Source organism: Fukomys damarensis, unplaced genomic scaffold (assembly GCF_012274545.1).
Source record: "Fukomys damarensis isolate Sample0158 unplaced genomic scaffold, DMR_v1.0_HiC HiC_scaffold_37, whole genome shotgun sequence".
Lineage (NCBI taxonomy): Eukaryota > Metazoa > Chordata > Mammalia > Rodentia > Bathyergidae > Fukomys > Fukomys damarensis.
This window is the reverse complement of record NW_022900949.1, coordinates 41,395,112-41,411,396: the sequence shown is the minus strand read 5'-3', so window position 1 is coordinate 41,411,396 and position 16,285 is coordinate 41,395,112. Positions and strand designations below refer to the sequence as shown.

At 47.8% G+C, this 16,285-nt stretch overlaps 2 protein-coding genes across 5 annotated transcripts; both read left to right on the top strand.

Moving 5' to 3' along the window:
- The first annotated feature begins 669 nt into the window (after positions 1–669).
- Positions 670–7,351, top strand: Nicn1 (nicolin 1). Its single transcript, XM_010615563.2, has 6 exons — positions 670–899; positions 5,196–5,372; positions 5,727–5,840; positions 6,250–6,321; positions 6,630–6,734; positions 6,809–7,351. The coding sequence occupies exons 1-6, from the start codon at positions 768–770 to the stop codon at positions 6,848–6,850; spliced, it is 642 nt and encodes a 213-aa protein (XP_010613865.1). The 5' UTR covers positions 670–767; the 3' UTR covers positions 6,851–7,351.
- Positions 7,352–8,605: 1,254 nt separating this feature from the next.
- Positions 8,606–14,503, top strand: Amt (aminomethyltransferase). Of its 4 annotated transcripts, none has more exons than XM_033759490.1 (10): positions 8,606–8,954; positions 9,476–9,641; positions 9,790–9,917; positions 10,424–10,504; positions 11,052–11,183; positions 11,666–11,744; positions 12,063–12,208; positions 12,494–12,674; positions 13,478–13,633; positions 13,735–14,503. In XM_033759490.1, exons 1-10 carry the CDS (start codon positions 8,829–8,831, stop codon positions 13,911–13,913), a joined length of 1,374 nt encoding a protein of 457 aa, XP_033615381.1. In that variant the 5' UTR covers positions 8,606–8,828; the 3' UTR covers positions 13,914–14,503. The 4 variants fall into 4 exon arrangements, with proteins under 4 accessions (XP_033615381.1, XP_033615380.1, XP_033615379.1 ...); XM_033759489.1 differs by lacking the exon at positions 8,606–8,954 and adding an exon at positions 9,165–9,332; XM_033759488.1 differs by lacking the exon at positions 8,606–8,954 and adding an exon at positions 9,165–9,332 and having other exon boundaries at positions 9,458–9,641.
- The last annotated feature ends 1,782 nt before the right edge of the window (positions 14,504–16,285 follow it).

Here is a 16,285-nt window from a genome sequence, read left to right as displayed (position 1 = left end):
AGTTTAAATACTTCTGCCTGAGGGAGGATCGCTGTGAGTTCGAGAGCAGCCTGGGCTACATAGTTCTAGGGCAGTCTCAACTACATAGTAGGACCCTGTCTCAAAAAACCAAAACACAAAAACAAAAACAAACAAAACCTTCTGCCTGAGGGCATGAATTTTGCAAGAAAGCCAAACTAATTTTCAGAGTGGGTCGGAAATCACAATGGATAAGGGTTCCAGGAATTCCCATTTCTGCCTTGTTTAGTAGAGATTCTAATTTTTAGTCTCCCGATAACGATGTTAAACATCCTCTTTTATGAACTACGTTCAAAATTTTTTTCCCCCGGTGCTGGGGATTAATCCCCCTCACATTCTAGACAAGCGCTCTACGCTGAGATACGACCCAATCCTTTTCGAGGGCCTTGTTATATAGACTATATTTTGCGGTTTACATCGTCCAGCTTATGGTTATCCGTGTTTATGACTTTCACAGGACTTAACCGACCAGCGTCCTACGGAAGTAGTACAGTTCGGATTCAGAACCGTTCAACATTTGCCCACGCGACCGGCGGTGAGATCTAGGGCTCAAACGGTGATTGGCTGAAGCAGAACTTCCGCAGGCTCTTCCGGCTCCTGGCCCTGAATATCGGTGACTGGCTGGCCTGGTCAAGCGCGGAGCTTCCCGGGAGTTGTAGTTCTTGTAGCTCAGTTGGGGACGCCCGGAAGGGTTATTGTGGTTGGAGACTCCCAAGAGGCGATAGCGTTTGTTCGAGATATCTGGCACCATGTCCCGCTTGTCGGTGCCCTGTCACGTGAAAGGCGCCGTAGCCCTGCAGGTGGGCGACGTGCGGACTTTCCAAGGCCGGCCCGGCGTGGTGGTCATCGATGTCACCTTCCCTAGTGTCGAGCCTTTTGAGGTGAGCCAGCCGGGTGGGCGGAATGGAGCTCCTGGGCGGGGCAACGGGGAACTTGGGCGTTGTCCAAGCGCTTAATCTTTTACCTAAACTTCTGCAGCGTCTCCGGGGAACTAGGTAATCATTCAGTTACTTCTAAGGTAGTACCCACAGTATTTACTAGAATTGCCCACCCTGTCTTGTTCTCTTCAAAATCGCGTCCCCATGTTTCAGAACAGTACTGGCACAAAGGTGCCAATAAGTAGGCTAATTGGTGCTGGAAATACAAATGTGAACTGAAGAGTCTGAGCGCTGTTTGTTCTTGGCCAAAGCTGGAGATTATTAAAAATTACTTACCTTAGCTCAGAGGTTCGGTGGCCTGCCTTGCAAGCGCAAGGACCCGAGTTCAATCCCCGGAACAAAAAAATAAAAATAATAAAAATAAAAAATACTTACCTTAAACCGGCCTCCTCCTCATTCCTACAGTCCTTACCAGAGATCAGAGTAGAACCTCCTTGGCCTAGCATGGTGGTGCACATCTGTAATCTCAGCACTCCAAAAGCTGAGGCAGGTGGATCCCTGCAAGTTCACTAGGCTACCTAGTGAATTCAAGGCCAGCTAACAACTTTCTAGTGACTCCAATTTTCTTTTCTTTTCATTTTGTTTGTTTGTTTGTTTTTGAGACAGGGTCTCACTATGTAGTTGAGACTGACCTGGAACTCACTATATAGTCCATGCTGGCCTTGAACTCCCAGCCATCCTCCTGCCTCAGCAAACACACACACACACACACCCCCGTGCTGGGATTACAGGCATGTGCCACTATGCCCGGCTGTGATTCCAGTTTTCTGTCTCCAGTTGCACTTTTATTTCAGCTGACAGACTAACTGGACACTTCATGATTTCAACACAAACGGCAAAACCTATTTCTAATGGCTTGGCCTTCAGAGCCACTCTGTGTCTGTGCCCCACCTTCCCTCTTGGGCCCAAGCATTACAGTATGGAGTTATCTCCCAAGCTGTTCCATATAGTCAAGTGGAAAACCTAATTAAAGGAACAGACCCATGCTGGGCGTGGTGGTGTATACCTGTAATCCCAGTATTTGGGAGGCTGAGGCTGGAGAATCAAAGCAAGTTCAAGGCCAGCCTGAACTACATAGTTAGTTCCAGCCCTGTCTGAACTACAAAGCCATACCCTGTCTAAACAAAACAACAACAACAAAAGAGGAACTAATCCAGGAAATCCTCAGTAGGTTTGAGATGTAATTTGGACACCTGTATTTTTTAAAACTTCCTGGGGTAATTCTGATGTATCGCCATTGATGAGAACCACTGCTGTAACAAGGCTGAATTGCTTGCTTTTGTGTACCAGGTTCTCTCTGTAAACTTTTCTGTACATGCTATTTTTACATCTCCACTAGGCAAACTTTCTTGGACCACTGGGCAAACTTTTCCTGGTTTAGATCCCATGCCCATGTCTACATTTTCTCCCTCCTCTGGGTTTAGGACTGTGACACTTTTTTCTTTTTTGTTTCGAGACAGAATCTCACTATGTGTTGTTTTTTTTTGTTTTTGGTACGGGGTATCGAACTCAGGACCTTGCTCTTGTGAGGCAGGTGCAATGACACTGAGCTAAAACCCCCAGCCCTAGGATCTCACTATGTAATTGAGGCTGGCCTTGAACTCACTATGTAGCCCAGGCTGTCCTCAAATTGAAGGTGGTCCTCCTGCCTCAGCCTCCCAAGTGCTGGGATTACAGACATGCACCACTACACTTAGCAGGGCTATGATTTCTTTCTTTTTTTCCTTAAGTTTATTGGTACTTTTTAGGTATACAGTACAGTTACATTCATCACTGGGATCTTGTACCTTTACATGACGTATCTTGGTTCTTTTTTTCCCATACCCTCACCTCTCTTCACTCCCTCCACCCTTCCCTATTTACAAAGACTTTGTTTCCATTTTTTCCTTTTCTCATACTTTTTCTTTTCCCTTCTTCCCTTTCCCCTACCCTTCCCACTTCCCCTACTTCTTTATCCCTTTTCTGCCTATTTCACACTATCAATTATACAATTAGAACCTTATTAACACTTTTAGTTTTTTATACCAGAGAAACTATTTGGTATTTACACATGTGTGTCCTATTTATTTCACTTAAGAGTATGGCCTCAAAATGCATCCATTTAGTTATAAATGACTCTAGTTTCTCATTCTTTATGGCTGAGCAGTGCTCCATTGGGGGGGGGGTACCAGGGATCTAACTCAGGCTCTTGTGCTTGCCAGGAAGATGGCAGAACCACTGAGTTAAATCCCTGGCCCTACTACTCCATTTTATAAAAAAACCACATCTTCTTTATGCAGTCTCCAGTTGATGGGCAATTGGGTTATTTCCAAGTTTTAGCTATTACAAACTGTGCCGCTATAAATATGAGTGTGTATATAGCACAGTGGTATGATTCTTTTAATTCTTTTGGAAAGATACCAAGCAGAAGGATATCTGTGTCAAATGGGACCTCTAATCCTAGTTTTTTGAGGTATCTCCAGATTGATTTCCACAGTGGTTTCACCAGTGTTCTATGATTTCTGATAGCATGTGGACATGTGGCAAGATGTGTTATTTTCATGACTTACTCTTTTAGATTGTGAGAAACTCTGGGAAACTGAAATTGTGTTTGGGCCCCAATGATGTTTGTTGAATTGTTTAGCAGAAGCGTGCATTCTAAAAGAAGAGGAAGCTGGGCATGGCTAATGTCTTTAGTCACAGTTACTTGGGATACTGAGGTAGGATCAGGAGCTCAAACCCATCCTGGGCAGTTTGGCAACTCAGCAGGACCCTGTCTCAAAATAAAAAATAGGAGCTGGTTCATGAAATTAACCAATAACAAATGCTGGCGAGGTTGTGGGGAGAAAGGAAACTTCTTCATTGTTGGTGGGAATGCGGACTGGTGCAACCACTGTGGAAATCAATATGGAGACACCTCAAAGAATTAGAATTACAGGTCCCATTTGACCCAAGTATTTCTCTGCTGGGAATCTTCCCAAAAGAATTAAAAGAACCATACCACTGTGATATATGCACACTCATGTTTATAGCAGCACAGTTTGTAATAGCTAAAACTTGGAAATAACCCAATTGCCCAACACCTGAAGACTGGATAAAGATGTGGTTTTTCTATAAAATGGAGTACTACTCAGCCATAAAGAACGAGAAACTAGAGACATTTATAGCTAAGTGGATGCACAACAAGACCATACTCTTAAATGAAATAAATAGGACACACATGTATAAATATCCAATAGTTTCTCTGATGTGAAAAAACTAAAAGTGTAAATAAGGTTCAAGATGTTTAATTGATATTGTGAAATAGGAAGAAAACATCTAAAGGAGTAGGGGGCTGGAGACAGCTCAGTGGTTCTGCCATCTGCCTCGCAAGTGCAAGGACTAGAGTTCAATCCCAGTACCCCAAAAAATTAAAACATAAAGGAGTAGGGGAAGTGGAAAGAAGGAAAAAGTGGGTAGGGAAAGGAAAGAAGGGAAAAGAAAAAATATGAGAAAAGGAAAAACATGGAAACAAGAGTTTGTAAATAGGGAAGGGTGGAAGGGGTGAAGGGAGGTCAGGGGTATGGAGAAAAAATAAGAACCAAGTATATCATGTAAAGATACAAGATTCCCAATGATGAATGTGACTATATTGTATGCCTAAAAAGTACCAATAAACTTAATGGAAAAAATGAAAAATAAAGACACTTGGGGAAAAAAAAAGAGCTGGGAGGGTCTGGCATGGTGGTGCACACCTGTGATCTAGGACTCGAGGCTGAGGCAAGAGGACTGCTGCAAATTCAAGGCTAGCCTGAGCTACATAATGAGTTCAAGTCTAGACTGAATTACATAGGGAGAACCTGTCTCAAAAAACAGAAAACGGGGCTGGGGATTTAGCTCAGTGGTTGCATCACCTGCCTCACAAGCACAAGGTCCTGAGTTCAATCCCTGGTACCAGAAAAACACAAAAACAAATAAAAAGAGCTGGGAGTATAGCTCAATGTAAAAGTGTTGGGTTCAATCACCAGTATTTTTTTTAGTTTTTGTTTTTTGTTTTTTGTTTTTTTGTACTGGGGATTGAACTCTGGTCCTTGTGCTTGCAAGGCAAGTGGTGGCACCACTAAACTAAATCCCTGGCCTACCAGTATTTTTTTTTTTTTTGTAAAGGAAGGTGGGCTGAGAATGTAGCTCAGTAATAGAGCGCCCCTGGTTTTGATCCTGTAAGGCAGTAAAAAAGAAGCCCTGGACCTGGTTTGTCATGGTGGGTTATATATGCTCTAGTTGCAGGAGATCATATTTAAGAATTACTACACAGCCTTTTTGACCATCCGTGTCCGTCAACATACCTCAGCACACACACCAGCTAAGTGGGTGACCTGCCTGCGGGACTACTGTCTGATGCCTGATCCACACAGTGAAGATGGAGCCCAGGAGTATGTATCGCTATTCAAGCATCAGGTCAGCTGAGCCTCAGCATGGCAAGAGCAGCCCAGATGGGCCGGAGATTTAGCTCAGTGGTTCTGCCACCTGCCTTGCAAGCACAAGGACCCAAGTTCCATCCCCGGAACAACAACAAAAAAAAGAGCAGCCCAGATAAGGACGTCTGAGAGGCCTGGGGATTGGGCCAGTATACACTAGGAGGTGGGGGAGTAAAGACTGGAGTGGGCTGTGGCTCCCAGACATGTACCTTGGACAGAATACAGTTATTTCTTTCCTAAAGATCTGGGGAGGCAGCAGTTTGGCTCACTGCTGGTTGGGAGGTTCCTGGGCAGTGAGCTGGGGCTTTGGTGTGTCCTTGTATATGTGTGTCAGATGCTGTGTGACATGACTAGAGTACTGGAGCTGCGTTTGATTCTGCGTCAGCCTTCACCACTGTGGCTGTCTTTCACAGTGGAAGAGCTACAAATCTACCAGCAGGGACCAAAGGTAAGTGACTAGCCCAAAGATATTGGCCCTTTCCTCAAGAGGCTTCCAGCTATGGCTGGGAGAGCTGGAGTAGTGGGGAGGTGATGGAGGACAATAGTGAGTGTATAAGGAGGCCTTTGTGCAAGTTAGCCAAGTGTGAATGCTGAAAGCTCATGATGAGAGGTGAGGCTCTATCCTTATACTGCCTGACCTTTGGATGCCACTCCCCAAATTCAGAGCTGGAACTTTCAGGAGACACTTTTATAACTTATGTTCCTGTGGCTTTCTTCTACATAGCTGCAGAACTCAGTAGTCTGGCTTTTCTCTGGGGCTTCTGTTGGCTTCCTGAACTGGATTTTGCCAATGTCTGAGATCAAGGCTCTTTTTGTTTCTCCCACTCTGCTTAGGGCAGTATGTCTTTGCTTTGCAGAGCCCCTCTGTGACCTTTCCCAAGTGGCTCTCTCACCCTGTGCCCTGTGAGCAGCCTCCCCTCCTTCTTGAGGTAAGTTCCCACCCTGGGTAAAACCCATGTGTGAATGGCTCTCATGTCCTGCACTGGCCTAGCTGGTTCCCTTTCTGTAAGAATGTGGGGCTGGACCCCAGTGCCTTGGTCCATCTGTGCCATTGTGGGTGTTTTGTGGGATTTGAAATCTCTAGTGTGGGGCTAGGTGGCTTCCTGAACATTCGCAAGTCATCTGGGAATATTGTGGTCTCAGCTGGGGGGACCCATAGCCTAGCTTGGTCTCTCTAGAGTTCTAAGGGCAGTACTGGGGAGAGACCCATGGCCATTGACTCCTCCCTCTGGAGCAGGGTCTCCCAGACCCCAGCAGGGTTTCCTCCGAAGTGCAGCAGATGTGGGCGCTGACAGAGATGATCCGGGCCAGTCACACCTCCAGGAGGATCGGCCGCTTTGATGTGAGTGATCTCTTCCCTCTGCTTGGCCTGCATTGCCCTAAGCAGGTCAGACCTCATAGTCCTTTGTGTTACAGGTGGATGGCTGTTATGACCTGAACTTGCTCTCCTACACTTGAGCTGAGATTTTGGCCTGTCCTTGCCCACCAGACTTGGTTTGGGCCATCAGTGGCAGAAGTGTGTTCCCTGTGCATTCTGACTGTTGTCTGCATGTCCATTCTGTCTGGGCCACGTCCACAGATTGAAGACTCTTGGGACTTATTATGATGCTTCAGCATGAGTTCCTGGCAAGGGTGCTTTCTTTCGTCACCTGGCTGCAACAGAATTCCTTCTACCCTAAAAATATTCCAGTTCTTTTTACTTGAGTACCTCTGCCCATCTTGCCCACATACACACCCGTGTCTTCTGTGGCTCCCAACCCTGAAGTGCAGTGAGCTGGAATAAAACAGTTCCATCTAACCCTGGAAGGACACTGCTGCCTTGGCACTGAAGAAGAAAGAGTTGCCCTGTTCTTCTTCTGGGCCCCAAAGCGGCCTGCTTTCTTTGTACTATGTCCACAAAAATAATTTTTTAAACTTTATTATGTTTTGCCGGGCATCGTGGCACACGCCTGTAATCCCAGCACTTGGGAGGCTGAAGCAGGAGCATCGCTGTGAGTTCCAGACCAACCTGGGCTACATAGTGAGTTCCAGGTCAGTCTTAACTACATAGTGAGACCCTGTCTCAAAAAAAACAAACAAAAAAAAAAACAAAAAAACAAACAAAACAAAACAAAACCCAAACTTTATTGTTTATTAGTACATATTTGTCATATATATGGATCACATTCATCATAGGGAATTTATACCTGTATGTAATACATCTCAATTCTTCTTTTCACAAAAAGAAATTTCTTGTCTAAACTCTTCTGCTACTACCTGCTTGGGAGGCCAAGCTAGGGATTTTGGTAGCCAAGTTCCTAGGTCCCTCAGCTGGCTCTGGGATGTGTGATCCATTGAGCCTGGGCAGTGCTTCTGGCAGGCCTGGGGCTTGAGCATGAGACCAGCAACCTTTCTACCAATCGACACAGCCCAAACTACATCCATATCCTTTGCCCAGTTTCTTTCTTTCTTTCTTTTGAGACAGAGTCTCACTATATAGTTGAGACTGACCTGGAACTCACTATGTAGTCCAGGCTGGTCTCGAACTCACAGCGCGATCCTCCTGCCTCAGCCTTCAGAGTGCTGGGATTACAGGCATGCACCACCATGCCCTGCTTTGCCCAGTTTCTTAAGACATGCTCAGTCTGATAAGGAATCAAATTTGGGAGTAGATCCAAGAAGGGATCTCTTTAGTGCCTTTTGAGAGGCTGATCCCCAGCAGTATTCCAGGCCAACTGCTGAGTGATGCAGGCTGCCGTTTCTTCATGTAAGAAAATCCTGCTTTCCTCTGGTTCTTCCTGGCTGTGCCCCTGGGAAATTATGGAGCAGTACTGCAATGTGTCTTGGTCCTGGAAAATTTGACATGTGTATGGCTCAATATAGCTACCCTTTGGTGTCTATACTGTTCGTACCCATCAGCTTTGCAAGCTGGTATCTTCACCTGTGTGATTATTTACTGAGCCCTACTCTGCTTGTGCTGAAAGGGTGATGACCACAAGTCCTGTGTTCAGGGAACAATGCTCCTCAGTGTGTGTGTGTGTGTGTGTGTGTGTGTGTGTGTGTGTGAAGAGAACCCTTGGGTGTCAGAGATCATGTATTATTCACAGCTGTGTTCCCAGTGCCCAACACAGAGCCTGGTGTCCAGCAAGATTAATAAATATTTCTGGAAGCCAGGCTTGGTGGTACAGCTGAGGCAGAAGGATCATCTTGAGTTGGAGGCCAGCCTGGGCTACATAGATCAACCTTGTCTAAATAAATAGATAGATAGATAAATAAATAAATAAATAAATAAATCTTTGTGTAATGTATGACCGCGCCAGCTGCCTGCCCAGTGGTAAGAGCTGGAGACCCCTACAGGAGACCAGGCTTCAGCCGGTTCCGCCTATCGGCTGGCTCCACCCTCCTGTGACCTCCCCACCCCCACCACATTCTTCCTCTTACCCGCCCGAATTCCCGAATGTGCGATTCAAGCCTTCCAGCTCTTTGTGGAACTTTGGCCCTTTGGAGGCAGGGCAGTTCATTAAGGGGAGGTCTGACCCCCCAGCTCCTCAGCTCCGGTTCTGCCCAATCCACTCTGGACTACGTGAGTCGCCTGATTACCCTGAGGGAAGAGACGGAGGCTTTGGGGGAAATCCCAGCACTTTCTACTCTAGGTCCCAGCTTGCCCTTAGGGCTTCCCATCTCCTTATCTAAACCTGTTTGCACTAGAGAGACCTGTCTCACCAGGAGCTCGGACTACATCTCCCGGCGTGCCTGGCAGAGTGGACGGCTGGCTCCCCTCCTGTGACCTCCCCCCCCCCACCACATTCTTCCTCTTACCCGCCCGAATTCCCGAATGTGCGATTCAAGCCTTCCAGCTCTTTGTGGAACTTTGGCCCTTTGGAGGCAGGGCAGTTCATTAAGGGGAGGTCTGACCCCCCAGCTCCTCAGCTCCGGTTCTGCCCAATCCACTCTGGACTACGTGAGTCGCCTGATTACCCTGAGGGAAGAGACGGAGGCTTTGGGGGAAATCCCAGCACTTTCTACTCTAGGTCCCAGCTTGCCCTTAGGGCTTCCCATCTCCTTATCTAAACCTGTTTGCACTAGAGAGACCTGTCTCACCAGGAGCTCGGACTACATCTCCCGGCGTGCCTGGCAGAGTGGTGGCCTGTGTGTGCCGTCTGCAGTTGCTGCAGGCACAATGCAGCGAGCCGCGAGCCTGGCTTCTCCTCTGAGCTTTCGCCGGCTAGCACTTCCCGCAGCCCTGAGTCGTTCACTCAGTTGTGCACAGGTGGGATAAAGGGTGCTATGGGATTTGGTGCTGATCTTGGAGGGTGCGGGAGGGAGACAGCCAGGGACTAGGGCCCTGGTATGTAGTGCTAAACACAGCTGCCTGCAGGATGTACTCCGCAGGACTCCACTCTATGACTTCCATCTAGCCCATGGCGGGAGAATGGTGGCGTTTGCAGGATGGAATCTGCCTGTGCAATACCGGGACAGCCATGTGGATTCGCACTTGCACACACGTCAGCACTGCTCACTCTTTGATGTGTCTCACATGCTGCAGGTGAGCTAGGGAGTACTAGATGCTGGTTGGGACTGCCTTCTGTCCACAGTACTGCACATCTCTACTTTGCTTGCTGGATTTTTGAAGATAGCCTTCTCAGCAAGGGTTGGAGATCTACAGGGTGTTATGGACAGATTACAGCACCAAGGAAATCGGAGGCTAACTTGAGGGTCTCTTGACCATCTTCTCTCCAGTCTCTCCTGCCTTCTGCTACTAAACCGCATACCCTAATGCTTTGTGTTTTCCAGAACTGATACTGTCATCCATCCGGGTGGGTATGAATTGGAAAAGAGGCTATGTCTGTACACTGCTAAGTTCTTAAACCTCAGCCACTCACAGCCTAGGCTGGGAGATGTGGGGGAATCCAAAGGTAGAACTTCTGTCACCCATAGAACCGACATTGGTCAGTTGCCTCTGGGCTTTCAACTGGACTGTGGATGGCAGGGAGGGTAACTGCTTGCTCAGTGGCTGAAGTAGTAGCCTGAAGCGCTCCATCTCTTCTCCAGACCAAGATCTTTGGTTGTGACCGAGTGAAACTGATGGAGAGTCTAGTGGTTGGAGACATTGCGGAGCTAAAGCCAAACCAGGTGGCGTCTTTTCATTTCTGCTCAGTGGGTGTTTTCAGTCATTAGCCAGCAAGGGGGACAAGTCACTCCCACAAGCTTGAGGGCAGAGAAATAGGTCACACACAGCTTCTCAGGCCTTATTATATTGGGAAACAGAATTCTTGGGTAATTTCCAGACACCTAGCCAGCTGGGATTAGGGGGCTATCCCAGCCTCACCATATCAAACTGGGGGACCAGAAACCAAGGTCTATGAGCAGTCCCCTGACTTTTCATGCTGCCTTCCACCTGGCTGCTCCAAGTATAGTCCATAAATTAGCAGCCTGTCTCCCAGGAGCTTATAAAGAATGGACTATGAGGTACTGCTTTAGAGCTATAGAATCAACCTTCATTTTAACAAGATCCCTGGGTGACTTATGTGACCTCCCAGTCTTGAAACTTGTACAGCCTGAGCCCTGTGCATGGGGGATCTGTGAGTTGGTGCTGGCTGAGTGGGTCCAGGGGTATGTTGGGCTCACCCTTGGCCTTGTTCTCTGGATCTGGGACAAAGATGCTACACTTTAATGTTAGGGGACACTGTCGCTGTTTACCAATGACGCTGGAGGCATCTTGGACGACCTGATTGTGACCAGTACTTCTGAGGGATACCTGTATGTGGTGTCGAATGCTAGCTGCTGGGACAAGGACTTGACCCTCATGCAGGTACAGTCCATTTATGTTTTAGGCACTGTCTTCCTATTTATAAAGAAGCATTTTAAAGCAGCAGGTTGTCCAGGAGAGACTTGGCACAGACGAGGAGATGACTCTGAGTGAATGAACTACTATGAGACTTAAGAGCAGACCTTCCTTAGAACATGCCAGCCTTTGGTGGTAGGGATGTCAAGTTGATCCTGGCCCCTACGTGATCATTTTATATTTTTTGGTACTGGGGATCTAACTCGGGACCTTGTGCTTGTGAGGCAGGCGTGGTGCCATTGAGCTAAATCCCCAGCTAAGCGATCATCCTTTGAGTATGAGAGATAGGAGTATTGGGCTTAGGTTATACATACCACTCAGTAGCTGTGTGACCATGTAAGATGGGAGCCAGTCTTATTGCCCAGCCCTGTAGTATCCAGCATATGGCAGGTGGTCAGTAAGTGGTACTCTACCAGACACTGATGTGATGTTTCTGTCTTTCCTTTCAGGACAAGATCAGGGAGCTTCAGAGCAAGGGCAGTGATGTGAGCCTGGAGGTAGTGGATAATGCTCTCCTAGCCCTGCAAGGTGAGACAGCTGGGCAGAAGTTGGAGCCAACTTATGCCTTCCTGGCTTCATCTACTGCTTAGCAAAGAGGCTATTCTAAAAAGGCATAGATGGTGTGATATTTGTGTGTTATAATTCTAAATCAGGTATCCTATGCTCCCCACCCCCTCTTGCGAAGTTCTATTGAGTCCATGACCTAGAGGGGATGGGCACCTTCTTTCACTTGCAGAGAAAAACTTGCTCAGAACCTGTTCTGGTCCCTGAGAAAAGGCTACCGTCCAGTTTTGAGGGGGTACTGGGACCAGGATGCTTAGTCAGTCACTGGCTTCCTGGGCTCAGGCCCCACTGCAGCTCAGGTGCTACAGGCTGGTGTGGCAGAGGACCTGAGGAAACTGCCCTTCATGACCAGTGCTGTGATGGAGGTGTTTGGTGTATCTGGCTGTCGAGTAACTCGCTGTGGCTACACAGGAGAGGATGGTGTGGAGGTATGTCAAGAAGCAGGTATAGGGCTAGGGATTTAGCTCAGTGGTGCCACTTGCCTGCCTCACAGGCACAAGGTCCTGAGTTCGATCCCCAGTACCTGCCCCCCAAATAAAAGAAGTAGGTATAGAGTGGGGTGGGGATTTATCTCAGTGGCACTATGCCTGCCTCACAATTACCTGGTCCTGAGTTCAATCCCTGGTACCAGGAAAAAAAAAAGTGGGTGTAGAGCAGAGCAGGGCACAAGACTCTGGGGGAAACTGTTCACTGCTCTCTGGATTTCCTTGTAGATTTCTGTGCCAGTAGCTGGGGCAGTCCATGTGGCAATGGCTCTGATGCAAAACCCAGAGGTGAAACTTGCAGGGCTGGCAGCCCGGGACAGTTTGCGCCTGGAGGCAGGCCTCTGTCTATATGGAAATGACATTGATGAACATACCACACCTGTGGAAGGAAGCCTCAGTTGGACATTGGGTAAGCCAGATTAGTATCATGGGATTCTGGAGGTTGGTGTGAACTTTAATGACAGCCAACCTATGACTGCTCTTAAGTTTGTGTAGGCTAGAGAAAGTTACTAAGCTTCTCTGAGCCTCCATTCCCTGAAGGTGCCCCTGTGTTTTTGCTATTATAAATTGAGGGCCCTAGAACGGCATTTAGGGGTAGGAGGTAGTTGGATGACTGCAGAACAGGGAAAGAATAGAGCTCCAGGGAACCCAAATGAAGGGATTTTTGTAGCTGAGCCTGGGTCCTGAGCCCTATGTTCGGGCACCACTGTGGCCACCACCTGGCTGGCCTTATTCCTTGTTCCGGGACCTAGACTCGCTACTTTGTTCTGACTTGGGAGTGAACCAGGATCAATGACAAAAAGACACAGAGTCAGTTTAACATTCAGGCGGCTAGGGGACTCTTGCCTCTTAGTAGGCAGAAGACCCCTGCCCCCACAATCTGACTCATCTTACCTTTATTCATCCAAACTCAGGCACAAGCAATCAGAGCAACACAATATTCATCTGCTTTCCAATACCATTCATATATACTCTGGTAAACAAGTTAATCTCAGGTGTTTTTAGTTTTCCCTAGACCCTGCAATATACAATCACCCCTGAGTGCAGCCTTTCTCCTTTGTACTCACAGGGGAGGTCAATTAGGTTTCAATTCTCCTCTGGTCTCCAACAGGCCTTGATACATGATGGCTGTAACTTGGGGTCCTCATAGCTAGGGCCTCTTGTGATCAGGCTTCTTGGGCTGGGACTTAGGTCTGGTGTCTCATGCCCCAGGGAAGCGCCGCCGAGTTACTATGGACTTCCCAGGAGCCACTGTCATTGTTCCCCAGCTGAAGGGCAAGGTGGAGCGGAAGCGTGTGGGGTTGATATGTGAGGGAGCCCCGATGCGGGCACACAGCCCCATCCTATGCACAGAAGGCACCGTGATTGGTAGGTAGTCCAAGGGTGCTGGGAACCTTTGTGCCTTCCCTAGAAGGGTGGGGGAATTGGGTTGGTAGGATGGTATTGATACATGGACTGTTCTTGGCTAGGTACTGTGACCAGTGGCTGTCCATCACCCTGCCTGAAAAAGAACGTGGCGATGGGTTATGTACCCTACAAGTATAGTTGGCCAGGGACACAGTTGCTTGTGGAGGTGCGGCGAAAGCAGCAGATGGCCATTGTCAGCAAAATGCCCTTTGTGCCCACAAACTACTACACTCTCAAGTGAAGATGGCCGGGGCAGGGTCCGCCCCTCCAGTCTTGCCCTGGGACACAATTCTACAGAGCTTAGTCAAGACAAGGCAGAACTATCGAAGGGGCAAGCAGCTGAGTAAAGCTTGGGCTGCCCCCAACACAGGCTCCTCTAACTTTAGGACCACATTTCTGATTGACCAGCTTACTCAATGCCCCGTTTCTGCCCGATTCCACTGATACCACTCTGCCAGGTGCTGTTGTGGCGCAAATGCTCACCTTTGTGAGTGGGTAACATCTGGCCAACCTACCTCACTATGGTTTCTCATCTTTCAAAGATGGGCAGTGTAGCATTAGGCCATCTCCTCTACTTTACTTTCCATGAATGCAAACTGGCCCCTCCACTGGACAGGAATGATCGCTGACTCATCAGAGCATTGACTCAGTTATTCCTTTATGTAAACAGGGACAGCTGAGCAGATGTAGACTCTCTTCCATTCCCATTGGCTCAGCTACTGCCCAGTAGTAAATCATGGCATGCTTACCACCTGGGCTGACCTTTGCCCCAGGGCCTATAACTGGACTTTACTGACTCTAGAAAAAAATTAAACAAGATTCCTTCCTTACTTGACATGGCCTCTACCTTCATTGTTGTTTGTCTACAAGATTCTCGAGATATCATCCAATCTCTTGGCCTATAATACAGACTTAAGAGTAGGTTCGCTTTGTAGGCCAGATCTGTAAGAAGCCACCAGGAGACTGAGGATTTTGCTCAGTGTTAAGCACTTGTAGCATGGACCTTAGGTTCAATACCCAGGACCACAAAAAATCAAAACCCAAACCAACAGGATACTAACCCTATTGAAAACCCCTATCACCACCACTCCTCCAGGGAGCTGGCATTCTTTTTCCACCTTTGCAAACCATTGCATTCTTGCTCCTGAAGGGCAGTAGCCTTCAGGGTAGTCCCTCACCAGCTGCCCTTGCACACTCATTTGTATTTTTTAAATAACCACACAACTGGTGCACTTCTGTGTTTAATAAGTCATACTTTCAGGTGAGCCTGGCTAAAATGTGAGCCCCAAATCTGTGTGGCGGTTTCAATGGGTGGGGCTGGGGACTTCTAGTGTATCTCTGCTGCAGTTTGCCACGGCAAAGGGCTTTGCCATGGCAAAGTCTGCCAGATGTGACATCTAATGAAAAAGCAGGCAGTGGAACACTGAGATAGCAGATGGCTCAGCAGTAGTAGGCAGCAGGACAGCCATTAGGAAGAAGGTACATCTAGGGCCACAATACTTTCAGGAAGCAGCGTTTCTGTGGAGGCATTTGCCACCTACTTCTTTTGAAATCTCTCCTGCCCATTACAAAGGGTCTTAGGCTGCCTGGCCTATGGATCTTGCATGTTGAGAGCTCTCAAGGGTTGAGACAGTGCTAGTGGGCTCTCAAGATAAGGACTCTGTTCCACAAGAAGATGGGAAATGGTAAGACTGCAGTGCATGATGGAGCCACTTTGTACAAACTGTTTTGTACCTCCCTAGGAGGAGGTGTAAGGATAGGCCCAATGGCACTTAAACAGTAGGGGTGGGAGCCCCAGGGACCCAGCTAGTGGACACTGTCTTAGGCGTCTTACTTTCCCCTGAGGACGGACATATATGAAGACAGCTGAGAAATGATAATTTTTGCCTGCCTCATACCTCAAAAGCTCTGTTTGGGTCTGGGAAGTGGGTGTTTGGTGCCTCCATCTGGCACCATCTAGATGATGCCAGCAAGGACAACTTGTCTTATACTTCAGTAGCTGACTAAATAACCATAGAGTAAGCCTGGTCTAGGCCAGATTACTTGGCTCCCTGACTGTAACAAAGTGAAACCAAAGAAATTCAAGGTGTATGCAAGAACAGATTTTCCTTACAAATCCCAGAACTGATCAACCTCAGGCTTCCTCTCAGAGAGACAAATCGCTATGTGGTCATATCCCAGAAAGATGCGAAGGGACAGGAAAAAGTCAAGACAGAAAAGGGACTGTGGACCTCCTCAACACGGGTTCTCCTACACTGACCCCTTAGAGAGAAAAAACATGTTTTCTCTCCTTAAGAGTCCTAGACTAGGGAAGAGGCAAACTCTTCAATGGCCAGGTACCTGGGGCTATTGGAGCCAAGGCTGAAGGCTATGGAGGTCCAGCCCTGCAAGCACTGGGGTACTTCCTGACCCCAATTCTGGACCCCCTGAAGTCATTCTTGGGGTCTGAGCAGCAGCAAGACACTGTAGGAACCAGGCATGCTGGTGAACACCTATAATCCCACCACTTGGGAGGCTGAGGCAGGAGGATCTCTGTGCGTTCAAGAGAAGCCTGGGCTACACAGTGAGACCTTGTCTCAAAAAAAAAAAAAAAAAAAAAAAAAAAAAAAAACA

What these genes read in the sequence shown, in the direction of transcription:
- Amt (XM_019206241.2), top strand. Translation starts at nt 9,207, where the DNA reads ATGTGCGATTCAAGCCTTCCAGCTCTTTGTGGAACTTTGGCCCTTTGG. An exon ending in ATGTGTCTCACATGCTGCAG is followed by an intron (nt 9,918 to 10,423) that starts GTGAGCTAGGGA and finishes TCTCTTCTCCAG; the next exon opens with ACCAAGATCTTTGGTTGTGA. An exon ending in AAGCCTCAGTTGGACATTGG is followed by an intron (nt 12,675 to 13,477) that starts GTAAGCCAGATT and finishes CTCATGCCCCAG; the next exon opens with GGAAGCGCCGCCGAGTTACT.
- Nicn1 (XM_010615563.2), top strand. Translation starts at nt 768, where the DNA reads ATGTCCCGCTTGTCGGTGCCCTGTCACGTGAAAGGCGCCGTAGCCCTG. An exon ending in TCTACCAGCAGGGACCAAAG is followed by an intron (nt 5,841 to 6,249) that starts GTAAGTGACTAG and finishes TTTGCTTTGCAG; the next exon opens with AGCCCCTCTGTGACCTTTCC. An exon ending in AGCCTCCCCTCCTTCTTGAG is followed by an intron (nt 6,322 to 6,629) that starts GTAAGTTCCCAC and finishes CCTCTGGAGCAG; the next exon opens with GGTCTCCCAGACCCCAGCAG.